The 20,346-nt window shown below is 37.1% G+C and overlaps 1 protein-coding gene across 1 annotated transcript in view; it reads right to left on the bottom strand.

Annotated features, from left to right (window-relative positions):
* cryl1 (crystallin, lambda 1) overlaps positions 1-20,346 on the bottom strand; it is a 135,659-nt gene that overhangs the window by 104,730 nt on the left and 10,583 nt on the right. The window contains exon 2 of the mRNA XM_028800563.2: positions 10,235-10,342. Coding sequence (XP_028656396.1) covers positions 10,235-10,342 — 108 coding nt within the window. The remainder of the gene's footprint in view (positions 1-10,234; positions 10,343-20,346) is intronic.

Genomic DNA, 20,346 nt, shown 5'->3' with positions numbered 1-20,346 from the left:
TGTCCAGCCCACTGCAGTGTTCGCTCCATATATCTTCCTTTTACTTTTAAGCTTTTCTTAATTGTAAAAGCCAATCGTAGAATGTTTAATTTTAATGTTAGAATTGCTTCATTTTAGTAATAGAATATCAGTTTCTTATAGCTAATTAGAATATGGTATAGTCTTTTACTTCCTGTAAGTTAATATTAAATATATAATTCTTAGCTATATCTATATACAAAGTCAACTGGTAAATAGTCTCATTGCTAGCATGGACTGTTAGATAAGTTTGCAAATAGGAGATGGCATGCAGATTTCTGAATGTGCTTAACTTGCCTGAAGTACGACTATATAACCAAACTTACAGAGATTAAACAAGATAAATAAGCCTTAAACAGAACCTTTCTTAAACAAGCACTTTACCTTTCTTTAATATAATTTTTTCTCTATTTTTGTGTGAACTGTTTTGCTTTGAAACATTACTAAAACTTTTAAAAACAAAGATATTTGGTCTGTGGAATTATTTGAACATGCGTCACACTATTGCCAGAACCATCCTATGAAGCAAACTTAAACCTGCTGAACTTTGGTTACTTAGTATAAATGCAGCTACATATTTGTCAGAAAACTCCCATCGAAGCACTAGAAACTAGAAACTACCATCTGAAGACTTGTTCTTTCAAACTAGTCAACAAAAGAAAAAGAGCTGTACAAATGAGGTATTGTGATCTTCACTTCCATTTATTATTGATCAGAACTGAAAGCTAAGATGCTGTGCTCGAACCTAAAGAGACTGTGATAGAATAATAGAATATAAATGTATCGCAGACAATTGTTTCTATCTTTTGATTAGGATAAAGAAGTTTAACTTGCTTTTGCTGGAGAAAGACAGAGGAAAGTTACGATTGTGACGTAGCTGTTGTTGAGAAGCTGTTGCCTAGAAATTCTGTCAGCTATTTGTGCAGTTTTAAAGATGACTGCACGAAATCCAAGGGAAGTCACAGGAAGATATATGAGCACTGACTCAAATTCAGATCAGATAAATATACTTACAGATTATGTAAAGGAAAGGCAAGGCCAGCTTTCTAAAATTATGATTGAAATTGACTGCATCGAATGTGATCCAGTAAATTTTCCAAGGATAGCGGAGCTGTTTGAAACAGACTTTAACAAAATATGGGCCAAACCTGAAATGCTGATTGATAGGCTAATACCTTTATTGTCAAAGGAAACATAGAAAAAGCAAAGATTGACATTCAAATGCAATGCTAAGGCTTGAAATGAATTTAGTCTAAGAATAAGCATGTGGCTCCACAAAACAGGCAAAACCAAATTTGGCCAAGCTAATAAACAACTTGTGAATCAATTTAGTAAGTTAAAATTGCAAGATAAAGTTCGTAAGGGAGCCAGGGCCCCCATCCCATAGTTAAAGAGCACAATTGAAGATAAACTACACAACCCTTCATCTCAGACAACTGCTGCTGCGGCAGCACCTTCATTATCATTCAGGCTTAAACGCTCTGAACTCAATGGAATTTTACAAAAGCTTCAACAGCTCATGCTCAAAGTAGAAAGCAGAAGCAGCCAACATCTAAAGCAGGTGCCAGCACTCAGGATCTGCATGATATATGTCAGCTCATGCAGAAGCAAACCAAAAGTCAGAAGGCAGTCGCTGAAGTAGCTAGAATGTTAGCCCAGCAAAGAGATAAACAAAATAAATCACTTCCATTGCATACTGAAGTACCACACAGACAAGTCCCTTTATTTTCTGGTGACCCATTGGCCTACTCAGCTTTTGATCACGCTGTAGGAAATATGTTACAGAATCCTCAAGATAAGATAAGATTATTTAATACATATCAAAACATGGTTAAAGGATGCAACCGAATGCCACCAAGGCTAGCTATGCAGATGCCAGAAAGCAGATGCATATTTAGAGAAAGCATTGAAATGGCCTCAGATAAAACAGAATGATGGCACAGCTCTGAGACACTATGTAACCTTTCTTACTAGTTGTATGAACGCCGTGTCTAATGTAGGGAAAGGTGAAGAATTCAACAGTAATTCCAATATTCATACTGTACTATCGAATCACCCATTCATTTTTTACAAAATGAATGGGGAAGGTTTGCCTACAGACTTCATGAAAGTGAAGACAGAAGGGTGAATATAGCCAATCTAATTACCTTTTCACAACGGTATGCTAAAATATTGCTGCATCCTGTGCATTGGAGTATATCTGAAAGCCATGTATTCACAGAGAAAAAACATAAATTTGGGAAAGTTTCCCCTGAAGAGTGGCCAGAGAGAAGTTGGATCATAGAAGGCAAGGGTTTGGTGCATAAAGGAGTCAAAGTGGTTTTATTAAAACCACCAAAAAAAAAAGCAGTGCTCAAAAATTCCAGAAATAAATAATCCAATAAAACTGAAAATCTGTGAGCTTAACAGCAAGACTTAAAATGAGAATAAAAACTAACAGTCATCGGGTCGATGTTCCTTCCCCACATAGATAAACCTCAGATCCCTAGAGAGGATGCCACCTCGATTGCACCCACCGCACTACAACTATTCAGTGGGAGGGATCCACCCCTAGAGTACCAATCCTTTGCTCCTACACGGGACCAACGACCGCACTGCCTTGCCACCCTTTCTGGATGACTCGTACTGCCACCCCACCCAAATGCTGTTCTCACGGCTCTGCATCTATTCTGTCTTTTTTCTCCCACAACCCGTGTAGGCTTCACTTATACCAATGCTCCAAATGGGGCACCTGCCTGACGCACTAACTCACATGTGTTTTTGCAATCAGGCAGGCACCCCCAGCCATCTTCTGAGTGAAACGGACTCGCACCCAAATAGAACCTGCAGTCTTGTGGGACCAGATTATTTATTAAAAATCAGCACAGTGCCATGGACCACATATCACATAACTTACAACTTTAAATTGGCCTACTCTGGGTATGTATTGGTGTTTGTTTGTTTATCTTGTCATATGGGCAACAACTATTTCAATAATATTTATTATTAATAAATAATTCATCTGCTAATAAATATTTAAATTATGAAATCTGCTGTAAAGCAAAGTTTGTTCATTGTACACTCACGCTGAAGAGGTACTCATTTATGGTGTCTCTTATGTTAGCACAAGCTATGTACACACATTTAAAAAAATGACAAATTATATATATCAGATATATAAAACCAGATAATATATTTCAGATGTAGTCCTCTTCTTCACAATAATATCTAGTGTTAAAACTGCAGCCATACTATAGTGTTAGAAGCATCAAACATACCTACAACACTTTAAGAAGTCAGAGGAAAGCTGAGATTTACCTTTTCGCATGAAAGAAAAAATGTCATTGAATATCAATATTTTAACAGAATAAATTTAATACTATACTTGGCCAAAGTGTCCTCAAAATGCTGACTTTTAGGTTAGTCAAAAAAATGTCCATTAGCTGCATGATAAACTGCTCATATGTCAAACCATTTAAACCAATGTATGTAAATCTAACACAAGAACAACTTTAGCATTTTCTTTCTGTAGCATCATCATACTCTCTTCAGAGAACTTTTTTTGTTATTTTCTATGATGTTCAACTCTGATAAAATCTTTGATGTATAAATGGTAAACAAAGAACTGTCCAATTTTAAATTAATGGGTGTGTTTCCAGTGCATCAATCACTGCATGTATAGCCTCATAGATGTATGGTATGTTTTATACAACTCTAAAAATACTTTTTCATCAAGAAAAAATTCAGAGTGCATAACAGGAAAATTATAATATCAGCTGAATGTTCAGGCCAATATGCTGTAGATCTGGAGATTACAGTTTTTTTTTTAAGTTTGGAAATGTTATGATTATATGTGAGAAGAAGTAAGGTTTATCATGTTAGATGTGTGAACATGTGCAAAATGTCAACTGTAATGTTAACGTTTTCACATTTGTGGCATCTAGTTTTGCACTGTTACAGAATTACAATACTTCTTGCAACATTAATTTGTACAACTGCATTCTCAATAATAAGAGGTCTATCATGAAATTAATGAGATTGATAAAAAATTAACTTTATTGTAAAAATGTCTACACATTATTGCATATCAGTCATTTCACTCTATAAGCATTCTTGGAAATAAATGTCCGTGAATATCCATTCTCATTAATTTCATCACAGACATAGCTAATGCTGTAGCTAATGCTGCTTTTTCCTGCAACATCAGCTCTCATGTCTCTCCCTTTGGTTGCTCCTTTCATCAAGTTTTGAACATTTTTCTAATTTTGAGTGCACAAAGGACAACTAAAACAGCCAGAAACCAAATCTAATGCTTCCATTTTTATGTTCACATACAGGTAACATGTTAATAACATTAAATAAAATTAAACACCATACTAATATTTTTACATAGCATGTGAATGCAATATCACTATAAATGTTGGATTTAACAGAATTTCTGCATCCATTTGATCTTTTTACCTATTTTGTTGTGTTTGTGTCCAAGTTTTGTAAATATTTAAACATATAACATACATTTATCATACCATCATCTTATAAGCATTAGATAAAGCTGCTCCTCTTAAAATAAACATAATCACAGGGAAAAATGTTCAGTTTGGCTTAAATACACATCATCTTAAATTAGTAATCATTTAATTATAGAAATCAGCAAAGGTGAAAGATTATCAGTTTGCAAGGACTGAAAGTATTAAAGTTTACAAGATAGCCCTTTACAAGGCCTCTTATTGCCATTCCAATTTAATAGATAAAATAATATCTCTTGACTTTTATTCAGAATAAAAAATTCAGAAAATCAGCTAACTTGACAAATAAGAAATCTTAAACAACTGACTTAATTTTACTTAATATTAATATTAATGCCTTTATGCATTTCTTTAATAGTAAACAGATAACATAAGATTACAGATGGAACAGTCCTTTTCCAAATCTAATATCACTATATCTTATCACATTACCCCTTCCACTTACAACCTTAAAACAATTTAATTGATGATGGGAAACATCTTGCTTCTGATTTCCACTGAAAAAAAATTTAGACCAAATTCCAACTCACTTGCATTACTTGCACAACCAGTTTCGTCAAAGCAGCCATTGTGAGAGAACTATTAAAAAGACAGATTCAGATATGAGTGTTTTTAATTATGGACCAATTTCCAATTTGCCCTTCCTTTCTGTGGTTTTACAGAAAACTGTTACTGTGCAACTTAAATATTTCCTTAAAAAGCACTTTTTATGTGAAACGTCAGTATGGCTTTCAACCCAGGAAATCCACAGACACTGCTTTAACTCTTTTTATAAAGGATATTTTCAGCTGATTCAGGAAATAACACCATTAATATATCTTTACACTTAATTTCAGCAGCTGAAACTACTGATGACAGAACTATACTAAATTCTGCTACATATGTTTGATAATTTAATTTCCCTATCAAGCTTTGTTTTATCTGATCGTTTTCAATATGTGAAGAATCCTGAAAATTGTACCCTCTAATTATCCTGCGCAGTTAGATATGGTGCCAATATGTCTTTGGAAAATATAATATTACCTTAGGCTAATAACACTAGGATGTATTTTTCAATTAACTTAAATTACATCAACATTTATTAGACAGGTGTATAAATTCTACTTATTTGATTCTGTTTTATCTTATTCTGCAAAATACAGCAGTCCAATGAAGTTTCCCTCCTAAAACATAGTAACACTAGATGGTGCTATACCAGCGCTTAACCCGACACACAGACACTGACAACACATTTTAAAAGCACCATGAAGTTGTTTAATTTCTTCTCTTTAAATAAATAGTGCCCAAAGCACCTCCACCACAATAAACAAATAAAAACAATAATATTTAATTCTCAAAATCACTCCTCCACACCTCCCAGCAAGCTCTGTCCTCTACCTTCCAACTCTGGCTCACTTGCTGGGTCTCCAACAGTCCTTTAAATAGTCCTTGATAGAGGGAGAATTAAAGTTCTTTAATCAGCCCAGAAGTACTTCAGGGCTTCCGTCTACGCGACTTGGTAGTACTTCCGGGCTATGGATGAGGCATGGCTCCTCCGGTCCTCTCACAGCTCCTCCTGGCGGCACCCACGGTACCCGACAGGGCTGAGAAACCGAACTCCAAGTCCCAAGATGCCCTGCGGGAATACGGGGCACCGTTACACTGCAAGGGAGCTGCCATCTAGTGTTTTGGGGGAGGCAGTCTATGTGAAAATCTGCCTTCCCCCATCCTTCCATAGCCAGGTTGAGCTGCCGGCCGTCTCTTACAACATATAATTAATATTTATGTAAATACCTGGATTTAGTATATGCGATAAATTTCAGGAACAGCACCAAATGTGTAAAAATGCCTGTATTATAAATCCCTCACAATATTTTCATATTATTTTAGAAAACTCAAGAAAACTTGCATCAGCATGCTGCAATTGCTATGTGTGATTTCTTGTGTAAGCATCTGGCATGTTTAAACAATTTCCCCCAGGTACAATTTTTATAGCAATTCTTTGCATTATTAGTTTTAAGCAGTAAAAATAAACAACTGAATCAATTTACTAGACTGATCAAAGCAGTAAAGTAACACATTTCTATAACAAAGTTTTTTTAGCTTTTGTGAAAATCTATTTTCCTCATGATTATTAAAAAATTTGTAGCAAACATTGAATTATTATTTTTAAAACATACATGTTCAGAAAATAAATATATAGCAAAATCTAGAGGTTACTAGACTGATCAAGGCAGAAACGTGACAAGCTCCTAAAACAAATTGTTCTAGGATCTGTATTAAAATTTACCTTTCTAACAAATCCAATCGTTTCTATTCTGCAGTTAAAATGAAGAAAATCCAGTTAAACAGGTAAGAAAATTACAAGAACACAGTGAACTATGTTCTTGGCACTACTAGCAGAAACATTATGTACAGGAGACCCCCGCGAAGTTGCGGTTCAGGGTTTGTGGATTTTTCCTTAGAAACTCACTATTAATTGTTAGCGGAAAGCGCAAATATACTTGGCAATTTTTTATGGCTTTTTGCGTGGCAATACTGTGCTGTAGAGAGAACAGGAAGCAACCGCTGAGGGAAACGCAGTTTGGGATGGTGAAAGTAGCCAATCCAAGAGCGTTATTCATTTCTCCTTGCTGATGATTGACTGCTGCTTTGTGACGTGTCTCAAGGTGAGTGGGTTTACCACCGCGGTTTGGGATGGTGAAAGTAACCAATCCCAGAGCGTTATTCATTTCTCTTTGCTGATGATTGACTGCTGCTTTGTGATGCGTCTCCAGCAGAGTGTCCTCGTGCTTTCCTTTTTGTTATTGTATTCATTTTGTTATTCTTAAATGCACAAGATGTCAGCAAAACGCCCTGCACCTTCTAAGGCTTCTTGCACTGAGCCTAAGTGCCAGAAGAAGTTTAAAACACTCCGAGAGAAAGTTGAATTACTAGATTTGCTCGGGGATCTAAAAAGTTATGCTGCAGTAGTGCGCCACTATGACATTAATGAAAGCACCGCATGCTACATAAAGAAGAACGAAGCAGCGATCTGGAGTACCGTATCTGTAAGTTTCTGTGATAATGCCAAAAGGTAACGACCGTAAGGAATAAAAATATTGTCAGGATGGAATCTGACTTGGCATTGTGGATCACCGACTGCAGGAAGAAGAACATCCCCTTGGACGGTAACATCATCTGTGAGAAAGCACGGAAATTGTATGAGCAGTTTGCTACAGGAGACAATGTAGCAACTTCCCAACACAATGTTCCTGAAACCTATAAAGAAAAGCCAGCACGAAACCTCACCAGAAGAAGACCCGTCCAAAGATACGACTCCTCCTGAAGTGCCTGAAGAAGAGGCACCACCCGAAGTGTTTTAAATCCTCTGCATTGTACTGCACAGCTACTTCATCATCAATATCATTCATCATTGGTGAGTACCTGTACGTTTTACTGTATTTTAATTAAATGAAATGATTATGTATTTTCTCTGCTTATAACAAAGAAAACGACAGCGCATACCAAAGAAAACATGCTTGCATGAATTACAGTACATACAGCAGTAACATCGGTATTTTACATTCTAGCACCGCAGGAGACATAGCAGTACAGTACTGTACAGTATACGGGTTTAACTATACATTCTGTTTTTAGGTAATGTATTACGGTATTTTTTTAGGTAATGTATTAAAGTATTAAGCTGAGTTTGCAATGAAATTAAAGTGCTTTGGGGGCATACTGTATTTAGGGTTTAAACTATAAAAATAGGCATTTAAAAGGCATTTTCTAGCCACATCCAAAAGTCACGGTTTTTCACAATTCGTGGGTGCTCTAGGAACGTAACCCCCGCGAATTTTGGGGGTGTACTGTATAGGATCTTGTAATCATTTGTTACAATTTAACACCCTCCAGCCAAACTCAATCAAACTAAACTGTTTATACTGACTGTATTTTATTGTTTCTGTCAAATAATAAACAAACTATTAAAGTAACAAAAGATTTCACTGAATCCACAGAGACTAAAACTGCAAACACACACAGGTAAGTATATTTCTATAAATAATGTGTTGATTAAAAAACTAAAATAAACAATAATTCATCAGTATGAAGGCAAAAGTGGCATCTTTGTAACACTGGGCAAGAGTTGTCAGAAAACAAGAAAGAGAGACAGACAGAGATAGTGGCATTTAGAATTAACCTCTATATTGCATTATAAGCAGGAAAAAAAACAGCAGGGGATGATATGCTGTATCATTGTAGATGCTTCCTTTGAAGTTAGATTTCCCAAGGACACCAGAGAGAGAGAGAGAGAGAGAGAGAGAGAGAGAGAGAGAGAGAGAGAGAAAATCAATCACAGATTAGCAGCAGCCCAGCAGGTGGAAGCAGAGTTATGCTTATAGGGACAAATGGCATCCATTAGACCTTCAAAAGCCAGATATGCAATGCTGTCTTTAGGATAAAAAAGTTACTTATCTAGAAATTAATGTTAACAGGATGGCTTATATTTGTTTATGTGTGATATACACCAAAGTCCACAAGACTTCACCAGAATGCAGAGTAAAATTCTGTCAAAGACTACCCTCTACTGTTCAAAGAAAGCACATCACGTGTCAACCAAAATGTATTGTTCAAATGATAGTTTGTGTAGTCAGTTTCTGTTTGGACCAATCTATCAGTGAACTTCACCTACAGTCTCTGGACTGACTTGATCATGTGTCAATTAATGGTTTAAACATATCCTAGCTTCTAGGCAGTGGGCATTTTTAATATGAATCATCTGGATGGTTGTCTATTTAATGTTAACATCTTAGAATTTCCTGTGAAACAGTAGGACTAACTAAATGTTAGCTAAATCTAAAAGGAATCCATTATTATAAAAACTTTTATACTTTGTTAATTTTCTGTTCACCAAGATTAGATGACAAACTAAAGTCACAGCCAAAACTGTTAATTTTAATGAAGCAAATACCACATACCATGTTTCATTACAAATATCTAGCCATAAAGTAGACTGTACATCTTAAGGAAAACAGGAGGTATATGAACAAAAATGAATAATGAACTGAAAATAAATAATGAACAAAAATGAATAATGGGCTTATATGAAAAATACTTAATTACAGAAAAAATGCATCTTAATCCGTGAAGCTGAAGAAAAATGCTTTGCTTCTAAAAAGTCTTTCTCTAATGCTGAATGAAACCATTAAACACATAGAAATGTAAAAAATAGCAAGAAAAATAGTCAGGATTTCACCATATGACAGCTTGCCAATATGTTGTGTTATTACAGCAATTCACTAGTTATGCAGCACCATAAGTAAACATACATACATACACCTTCATTCTACAGATCTGGTGCTGCTCCTGCTGCTGCACAGCTCAGTAAAGTGCAGTACCAATGGCTTGTATAAGAATGAATGAGACGATTTAACTGTTTTACTGACTACTGGGCCATGCAATGGACTGGCACCCTGTTCAGGGTTGTTCATTAGTTTACTGGCAGTGTTACTAGGATATGCTATACCCCCAGTGACCCTGATTTAGATTAAACATCTTTGAGAATGTCATGTTATGTTTCAATATTTATAAATCTTTAGGATTGCTCCTTATCATTAAACGTGATGTTCCTGGACAAGACAAATAAAAAAAAAAAAACAAGAAGATTTCAATGTAGAAAGACCCCCTCAATATAAGGAGTTTATCATTTTCTAACACTATGGAGACATACTGCTGTTTACCCTACTTACCTGATATCTTCTTGAGCACGCTGTGCTTGGCCAGCTTGGATATCATAAATCTTCACTCTGTAACCACCACTTGCAAATACCATTGCCCAGCTACGCCCAATCAGACCTCTGATGAAAGAGGGAAAATATGGTTACAAAATGTTGCAAGTATGGTTACAAAACATTACAAGGAGCATAATTAGATTTGTTGTGGCTTTGTGTAACAAATCAGTTACAATATTGAACTATTTGATACCAAAGACAAATAATCTTCCTTCTAATGTTGGAAGAAAAACATTTTTCACATTGTAGTGGAGGAAGTCTTAGAAAAATCTATGCTCTTTTAGAGAGATTTTGTGTTACAGTTAAAACTGAAAGCCACCAAGTAGCAGGAACATTCTTGATAGCCTAAAAGATGTATAAAAACCTGAGGCACAATACCGCAGATCATAGGTGGTTAACATGTAATGCTCAAGTCTGTAATGAACGTCCTACTAAATTCACAGAAGCAGTTATAGTCCTGGTCCACTAAAAATATCAATATTTGTATTAATAAAAATATCAGTATCATCCCCCTACATTTCATTTTAACTTCGCTCTTTCTCACACAGTAATTGCCTTTATTGGAATCAAATTATTTTAACTAATTTTTCTCAGGTTACTTCTGAGGCACGAATGAGAAGAGAGGCATGAATCACTTAACTGACCTGCACAAGTTATGTAAATGATGGACTCCAATGCACCAGTACTTTAGCTTCACAACCTTCTAATCTTAACTACCTCACATGCATGCTTCCTTGTTTTCAAAAGCTACTTTAGTAATAAAGACATTATTTTCCTGTGAAAAAATTTTTTTCTAGCAAGTGAGTGCCGACTGCTTTATGTTAATAGCATGCTGTACTCTAACCATTGGACACTTTTCATTGAAGCTGTTCTCTTTTACACACATGCAAAATGGCAGACACTGTCTTACAGGAATCAATCTCTGAAAAGGATTTAGAAGACTATGTCAGCACAGCATTCTCATTGTCTATGTAATATGCAGAAGCAATTGAAAAGGCAAAAAAAATGTTAGGTTAGAGGAAAATAGATTATGCTATATAACCACAAAAGTATGTAGGATGGGCACACTATGATTAGTTTTAATTATTCATAACAATAAGGAACATTACCAGATAGGTTTCATTTGCTTTGAAATAAAGAAAGGTTCGCAACCATACATATAATAAAGCAAGCATTTCTTATAATCAAGTAGTGTATGAAATATAGATTTTAAAAGTCATTTTTATATTAAAATGTGTTCAATTTTTTATTAATAGATTAAACTATGAAAATATCAAATAATATCCAATATTTGGCTCCCTATTAGTTTTATTTAACATGGATCCATCGCCTATCAGTAGTAACCTTAATACAGTATTTCTATATAAACAAACAGTAGAGGTTAAAAAGCAAATTTTAAAACAGAAGCCTCATTAATATGTAAATCTAAAGCATCATTAATTAAGGTTAAATTGTCTCGCTTAACATTAGGGTTCCATTAAAAAGATTACAACTGAGTTCACAAATTCTAGGTTTATCACAATTTTTATTTTAGGATTAGAATTTTAAAACAAAGATTGGATAGAGGGGAGGAAAATAATTGTTTGATTTTAACATTTCAAGGCGAAGTCAGTAATTTAAGATTTTGGTCCCATATCAAAAGATAATTTAAGGACAGTAGGGAGTGATAGGAGAATAAAATAATAGTTTATGTAGCTGTTAACATGGTCCTATTTACTGTATATCAACTAGGGTGGCACGGTGGCGAAGAGATTCAGAGATTCAGAAACTTACAGTTCCTGTAATTTTATGATTTACAAATAGTCATTTATCATCTTATTAACTCCCAGAATCTGACTAGATTATACTTGATCATTATTGTTTCTGAGAGCATGCACCGTAAGGTTGAACTGTAATGGAAGGAGAAATGGAATGATTTGATGTATTAGACAATTTAGAAATGTAAGTGTGAGAAATTGATAAATTTTAGGTTATATTGTAAAAACTGTTGGTCATAAATCAAGTGACAGTATTCTCAGATTATATAATGCTTTAGTGAAACCACATCTGGTGTACTGTTTGCAGTTCTGGTCACCGCAGTAGGAAAAAACATGGCATCACCTGAAATAGTGCAGAGGATAGCAACGAAGTGCATCCCAGGTCTAAAGGCACATCCTATTCTGACTGGCTCAGGGAGTCAATTCCCTTTAGACCCAAGCAGAAAAGGCCTACAGTAATTCAGGTCTTCAAAATTCTCATCGATAAAGGGCATTTTTCAACTAAATATTAAATCATGTACTTGTTGACACCAGTAAAAATTAGTGGGGAGTATTTTTAAGACTGAAGCCAGTCTAAACAAAGGGTTGTGGGAAGCGGGAACAAACTGCAAAATCCTGTATTTGAAGCAGAAACCTTGATAGCCTTTAACATGATACTGTACAAGATACTGGGACAACTTAGTTATTACTGATATTACCTAACTAAACAAGCTTGATGGTTTAAATTGTCTCCTCTCATTTGTTAAACTTAGTGTATTATTTATGTTATCTTTGTAGCCCTGGATGTCAACACAACCAATGATCAAGTGTGATGCCCGGGTTGCCCACAGTTGGAATACTCCTCCTTGAACCCAGGGAATTGATATTCATGAACCAAGATGGACTAGGACAAATGAGGACACAAAACAATAGAACTAGGTGCTTCAAAAGTGCTAAGTGCTTACTATTACACGCAAAAAGGTGTCTAAAAAAGTGAGCAATTCCACTAGTAAATAAGTCAATAAATAATCCAATAAAAACAGTGCAGTGTAGAAGACAAAAATCAACAAAGTTAAAACCAGGAATAAAACCCTAAACAGAACATTAGAATCTGAGAAACTTTTAGACAAGAACAGGCCATTCAGCCCAACAAAGCTCACCAGTCCTATTTACTTAATTCTTGCAAAATAACATCAAATCTAGTACAGGATCCTCTTCACTTATTACGATCCCAGTGCTCCAATCCTTGCCTTACCCTGCTCACCCGCACTGGTCTACTTAGCTGAGCAGAGACTTCTGGCAGTTGTAGTCAACCTTTTTATGGATCCTGTCCCGACTACCATCCTTCAGTGTCTGTTGGGACTAACACCAAGCCTGCCTCTATCTTCCATATGCTTTCATTTGCTCCTACTGGATCCCTGAGAGCACAGGATTTCCCATGCTCCGACTGCTCAGCATGGTTGATGTCCCCTGGGGAGCACTATTCCACTCGCTACTCAGCAGGGCTTCCTCAGCTGCACTGTCTCCTCACCACAGCACTGGTCTGATCCCCCAATCCTGCTTTCCCTCTCTCACCTTCTCTCTCCCTTGGTTTCTCGTACTTCCATTTTTTTCTTGATCTCTTAGATTATAGTCAGAACCCTTTTATTTCCAGTGAGTGCAGATGCATCAAATGACCCATGGAGCCCTGATGAGGAAACACTGCGTTAACTGCTTACAAGCACATTAAATGCAATAGCAAATTCACTCATCAAGAATCTCTATTACCACACACCTTTTCTCAAACACACCTAACACTCACTGGGTCTGCACTGTCTCATTGTTTATATTTTAAAAAACAACCAAGCAGACCCACTGACAACTTACTCACTTCACCACAAGATTTAAGCATTTATAAAAAAAAATGCATTTGTTCAAATATATTTAAAAACATTTTACAAATCCTTGGGACTACATGCATTTTCTCATGCAAGTTACATTGTAATAGTAAGAAGAACATCAATATACTTTTTCAGTTATTTTATTATACGTTCATACATACTGAACATGGATTGGTAACACTTTCTCATAAAAGATTCATGTTAGCACACTATTAAAAAATGAAAAAATACCAAGATGTTCTACTTTCTCAATTTTAAAAGGAATTGTTATTTTTTCGGCGGCACAGCGTGTAGCACTGCTGCCTTACAGTTAGGAGACCCAGGTTCACTTCCTCCGGGTACTCCAGTTTCATCCCACAGTCCAAAGACATGCAGGATAGGTGCATTGGCGATCCTAAATTGTCCCTAGTGTGTGCTTGGTGTGTGTATGTGTGTGCGCGCCCTGCGGTGGGCTGGCGCCCTGCCCGGGGTTTGTTTCCTGCCTTGCGCCCTATGTTAGCTGGGATTGGCTCCAGCAGACCCCCGTGACCCTGTAGTTAGGATATAGCGGGTTGGATAATGGATGGATGGATGTTATTTTTTCTTTTTACTTTCTTTTATTTCTTATTGACACAGCATCCTCACTGTATAAACAATGTGCATATACAATTAAAAATAAAGTGTTAGGTTATATTGTACTGTAAAATGTGGTGAGATAAATCAAAAGACACAATGCTTAGCATATACAAAGCACTTGTGAGAACATATCAGGAGTAGGGAATCCCAGACGTTTCCCATTCCCACATTCCTGGGAATGAAACTGTTGGAATTCCCGGCTGAATGGGAACGGCCAAGCTCGCATATATAGCATGTAAAAGTGTAAAAATTGATCAAGAAATAACAGAGTTATAGTTGAAAATAATTAAGGTGGCGCCATTGCTGCAGCTTGCACTTCATTAGACAACAGCTTTGAACAGCAACTTGAAATTGCAATATGTCAGTCTGTTGCATCCGCATTATCTGTGCCAAGAAACTTGCCATCACAGAATGATGACAAGAAACTGGAAGCATCAGTAAAAGCTGAAACGGCAGTAATTCAGAGCAACGGCAAGTGCGGGCATTGTTTAGAACAAGTGTATCAGTATCTGATGACTGTGCCACCTACTTCAGTGGAGGCAAAGCATGCTTTCTCAGCGGCTGGCGTACTCTGCACGAAGGTGCGCTCTCGCCTGGAAGACCGCACGCTCGACATGTTGTGCTTTCTACGCTCTTATTACCGCAACTAACTAGATACATGTACTTATATGACAGCATGAACTGCTTGTAGTTAAGGTTAGTCTTTTATTGGTGTCAACATATTGCAGTAGTTTTATTAAAACTAAGTGTCGCTCACTCTAAAACCGTTCACATGTGAGATGCACGTGCACTGTGTCATTCCCGGGAGCCCGGGATTCCCGGGAATGACATGCGGGATTCCTGAATTTCCGGGAATTGATAAATTCGTCCGGGAATGGATTCCCTAATCGGGAGTACTGTTTGTAGTTCTGGTCACCTCTCTACAAAAAAGATATAGCAGCACTTGAAGCTGTGCAGAGGAGTGTAACCAAGTGCACCACTGGTCTCAGTTGAGATTTGTTGTGACACAGTTGTAAACCCATTTATGCTGAAATTTATAATACTTGATATTTGGGTAAATATACATATTAATGGATAACTTTATATTGTTATATATTATTGTGAATAGCTGTAAATCGCATGTTCTAATGGACAGAACATTGTCCATTTCATTAACTACAAAAAAAGCAAAATATCAACAGAATATTCTTGAAAGCAATGTGTGAATATGAGATGGTGGACCGAAAAATTTTGCAATCCTTAATAGCAGTACACAAAGATTTGGAAATATTGAAATAGTTGAGTTAATCCAAGGTGAAATAAGTCAGTCGTCATATACATTTGATTACCAAATTCATCCTGACCATCTTTCATTGTATGAGTAAGAGTCACTACTCAATCAAACCTCCTTATTAAATGGACATGTTTAAATATAATCAATTGAAAAATGTTTTTTCATAAGGCAGATTTAGAACTCATAAGTCTACTGCAAAACATTCCTATCATTTTATCCAGTGAGTTTACATAGTTAAATCTCCAGAACTTGCAACACTTTTTGGCAGTTGGCACACAGATTAACTGTAATGCTGGTTTGTTCTCTTACATACCCTGCAAAAAAAACCCTGCAAATATGCAGAATTCAAAGATAATGTGTAAGCTATGACTTCCATGAGCCTAAGGAGATTTGATCTTTTAGCAAAATTTCAGACAAACAGGTAAGAGCTTGTAGGGAGTGGAAAACTGACCCAGAGTGACCATCCAGCTACAAGACATTTGATCAATGGGGCATATTTGGGCATTTGCTGAAGCCGGGGGGTGGGTTGGGGGTGGAGGATGCCAAGAGAGTCATTGAGGTCATGGCTTATGACTTCCTCTTGAACACCCTTCCTGATTTTCTTGCCCAGCCGATCTGACAACTTGAGATCAGTGCCATAGAAAACCTCATCACAGCCCTAGAGTGACACCGAGCAGCCTTGTAAGTCGAGTGCTCGGAGCAGTCTGCTCATTGCCCTAAGCTCCGGATCGGATGTGTCGCCATACCCCACCCTACCTATCGTAAGGAAGAAGTCCACACTCCGCCTCCACTGTTACAAATATGGGGAGATGGGCCACACCATACCATCCTGCTCTTGCTTCGGCAAGCCAATGAATTGCAGCTGGACACAAGAGAGGTATTGATTTGCCTCCAATCCCTTGTCCTTTCCCTTCCCTGGGGTGATTGTTGTTAATGGGCACAAAGTCGCCGCAATGATTCATTCTGGCAGTAAGATTTCTATTGTTGCTTGCCGTTTAGTGCTCCCACGACATTGGGAAACAGGTATGATCAGTCTGACCTGCTTTCATAGGAAAACTCATTGGTACAGATCCATCTCTTGGATAGTCACATATCAGGTTGACTGTTATGTGCAGTCCACCCTACCCTGTGATACTGGGGCAAGGCCAGTCACAAAGTAAAAGCAGGGAAGCACAAACCACTCGAAGTAAAACACTGGGCCTTATCATAGATTGTGAAAGTCCGTCTTATGCTATCTCCACACTGTAATCTCAACCAATTACACAAGGAGACTTGGCTACTCAGTATGATGTTGGTGGTATAGAATCAACTCACCGCAGACGGTGTCACGCCTACTAAGATCCCCACTGAACCTCTAGTAAATTTACTTTTCCAATTCCAGCAAATTCCGGTTCCGTTTAAAAAGGAGCTTTGGAGAGTTGGTCTCGTCCGTTTATAGGAGATGGACGTCTGAAGCAGAGCTCCGCTAGCAGCGGCTTTATTTTCCCACATATTTCATATTATTTAGAGGTATCCTATATTTAACCCGACCAAAGAACTTCCACTACAAAATATAAGCATGACTAACAAGAAGAAAAGTCAGAAAGAACCCGAAAAGAAACTTAAAGCCGCTTCAAAGTCTGGACAGATATCCGGCCCGAGTGCAAGGTATGGCCTCTCGGAGACTGACCTGGAACAAGCAGACGAATGCGCAGATCTCCTGGGACCCTGCTCCATTGTATCGTCTCCAGCCGAAAGTGAAAATGGGAGCAAAGGTGCTAGTGATAAAGGTCGCGCTGGATCGCCGATTTCTGAGGAGCATTCAAGACTAGAAAAGGCCCTGCAGGATGTGCTCTCATCTACTCATCGCGAGCCCGCAGCACCTGCTGTAACAGGAGCTGCATTTTCACTCGCAGAGCACGAAATCTGAAGCGAACTGTCCAAACTGAAAACTGAACTGAAAGAGATGATTGCTTCACTGGCTGCCGCCATGGCTATGGCCATAAATGAGCTTAAGAAGGATAACAAGAATGAGCTTAAGAATCTATTTAAACGTTTTGACGTGAACTTTAAAGGCATGTTGGAGAAATTAGAGGAACACATTGAAGAAAATAGATCCAAACTGAAAATGCTTACTGACCAGATTAATAACGTTACAGATCAGCTGGATGACGTTAAACAGGCATTCACGGCTCGAGTTGAAACAGCGGAACAATTGGCGTCTAACGCCAATGAAAAAGCCACAGCTGCGAATTCCGAATGCAAAAAACTTGGAGACAGACTTGCGGCCATGGAAGATGGGCACAGAAGAAATAATATAAGAATTGAGGGTATACCTGAGAAACGAGAAAGCTCAAGCCCAGTGAAATTTGCAGTAGAATTACTGTCTAAAATAATTGGAGATGATTTTAAACTCAACATTGAGATAGCAGCTGCTTATCGTACATTCAGGTCAAGTACCTCTAAATCTAGGTCTTTTATTGTCCGCTTCGAGCGACTACGATGTAAGCTTGATGTGATGGCACTTCTCAGACACAAGCAAGACTTTATATTTGAAAATAATCTTATTCGTATTTTCCCCAACTTCTCACCATTAACAGCTGTAAAACGTGCAGCCTACTTTGACATTAAAAAGTTGCTATGGAAAGCCAATATCAAATACAGCCTCTTGTATCCCGCCAAACTGAAAGTGGAAGTTCAAGATCAATATTATATTTTTTCAAGCAAGGAAGAAGCCAAAAAGGAATTAAAGAAGCTGTTTCCGACACTCTTTTGAAAGTTAATAAGGAGCCGTATTCTATCAAGGCATGGGAAGGACCTATCATCTGCTCTCGGACCCACTCTTAAAGAGACTGGTATTATAATTATACATCCTTTTCTTTATCTGGACATTATATGTTTATGTCTTAATCAGAGTTATAGACGTGAGTGTGGAAGTGTAGAAGTAATTAAAGTAGGATTTGTTTTGTTTTTTTTTAACTACCTTAAAGTAGACTATTTAACATCATACTCTGGGTTTATTGCTATTTCTAGTATTACATTACTATTACATTTGTACTATTACATTATACTATTACACTAGGAATTACCATGTTTATCCTAGACTACTTTTTAAAATGATTCACAGGGTTCATTCTTTTTTTTTTATCTTAATATCTTAAAATTGCTGAAGATTATTTTAAGCTTAAAGACTGTTAATGATAATATTTTCGGCAGATAGTATTTAGAATTCAGGTGCAATAGATATCTCTTTGTTTTAATTCTCTAATGCCACTGCAGGGTGGGGTTTGTTTTGTTTTGGACGTACTCTGTCTCTTCGTATGTCAGAGGACTGGGACATAGCGAAGTGGGATCAAGCCTCATGTGGGGAGGCAAAATGGGGGGGGTGGGGGGATAAAGGGAAGAGAGAAGGAGAGCAGGCTATATCTAATCTATTCTTCTAATCCCTATAACTATAAGTATCAATGCAACAATATGCTAAAATGCAATAACTCATGGGGAATCTTGAAACTAAGATTAAAACTGCCTCATTACCAGTTAAGACTATAAAATGACATTAAAAACTCAGAATCAAGGTCTCCATGATGGGACAGTTAACTTTGTGAGCTGGAATGTTAAAGGCCTGAATCACGAATTAAAGAGAAAGAAAGTATGCTCTCACCTAACAGGCTTAAACGCTAAAATAGAATTTTTACAGGAGACCCACTTACTAAGCAAGGATCAGTTCAGACTACAAAAAGACTGGACTGGCCAAATGTTCCATTCTAGCTTTATAAAGAAAACTAGAGGGGTGGGAATTCTCATACACAGAACAGTCCCATTTGTAGCATCAGATGTAGTATTGGACCCTGAAAGGAGATATGTGATGGTCATGGGCAACTTATTTAACAGTAAAATGATTTTGATAAATTTTTATGCACCCAATGTCGATGATAAGGAATTCATGCAAAATCTATTTGCATCCATTCCCAATGTGAACACTCATAAAATTATAATGGCTGGGGACTTTAATTGTGTTTTAAATCCACTTTTAGATAGGACTCCTGTGACAGGGGGGACGACATCTAATACTGCAAAGACAATTACACAGTTTTTAAATGATCACAACTTATCAGACCCCTGGAGGTTTCTTAACCCAAACTCAAGAACATATTCGTTCTACTCACCAGTGCATGATAGCTACTCAAGAACTGATTATTTTTTTATAGATAATAATTTCCTGCCTACAATTAAATCATACACAATTGTTATCTCCGACCATGCCCCTCTAGTCTTGGAGCTAAAATCATTAAGCCCCTCACACTCACCTCGCAGATGGCGCCTTAACCCTCTTCTATTGGCAGACGAGAACTGTACAGAATTATATCCAAACAAATCAGCTTCTTCCTAGAGACAAACACGCCCACAGAGGTTTCTGCAGGAACACTCTGGGAAACTCTAAAGGCCTTCTTAAGAGGTACAAAATTTTTTCAAAACCTGGCAGGATCTAATCAATATTATTTTAGAATAGAGAAATAACTATTACCGCATTTAATTCCCTTCTCCATCTCTTATTTACCTATATATTTACTTCTCCTTTTCTTTTAT

This window comes from Erpetoichthys calabaricus, chromosome 4, assembly GCF_900747795.2.
Source record: "Erpetoichthys calabaricus chromosome 4, fErpCal1.3, whole genome shotgun sequence".
NCBI classification, from domain to species: domain Eukaryota; kingdom Metazoa; phylum Chordata; class Cladistia; order Polypteriformes; family Polypteridae; genus Erpetoichthys; species Erpetoichthys calabaricus.
This window is presented reverse-complemented; position numbering and strand designations above follow the sequence as displayed.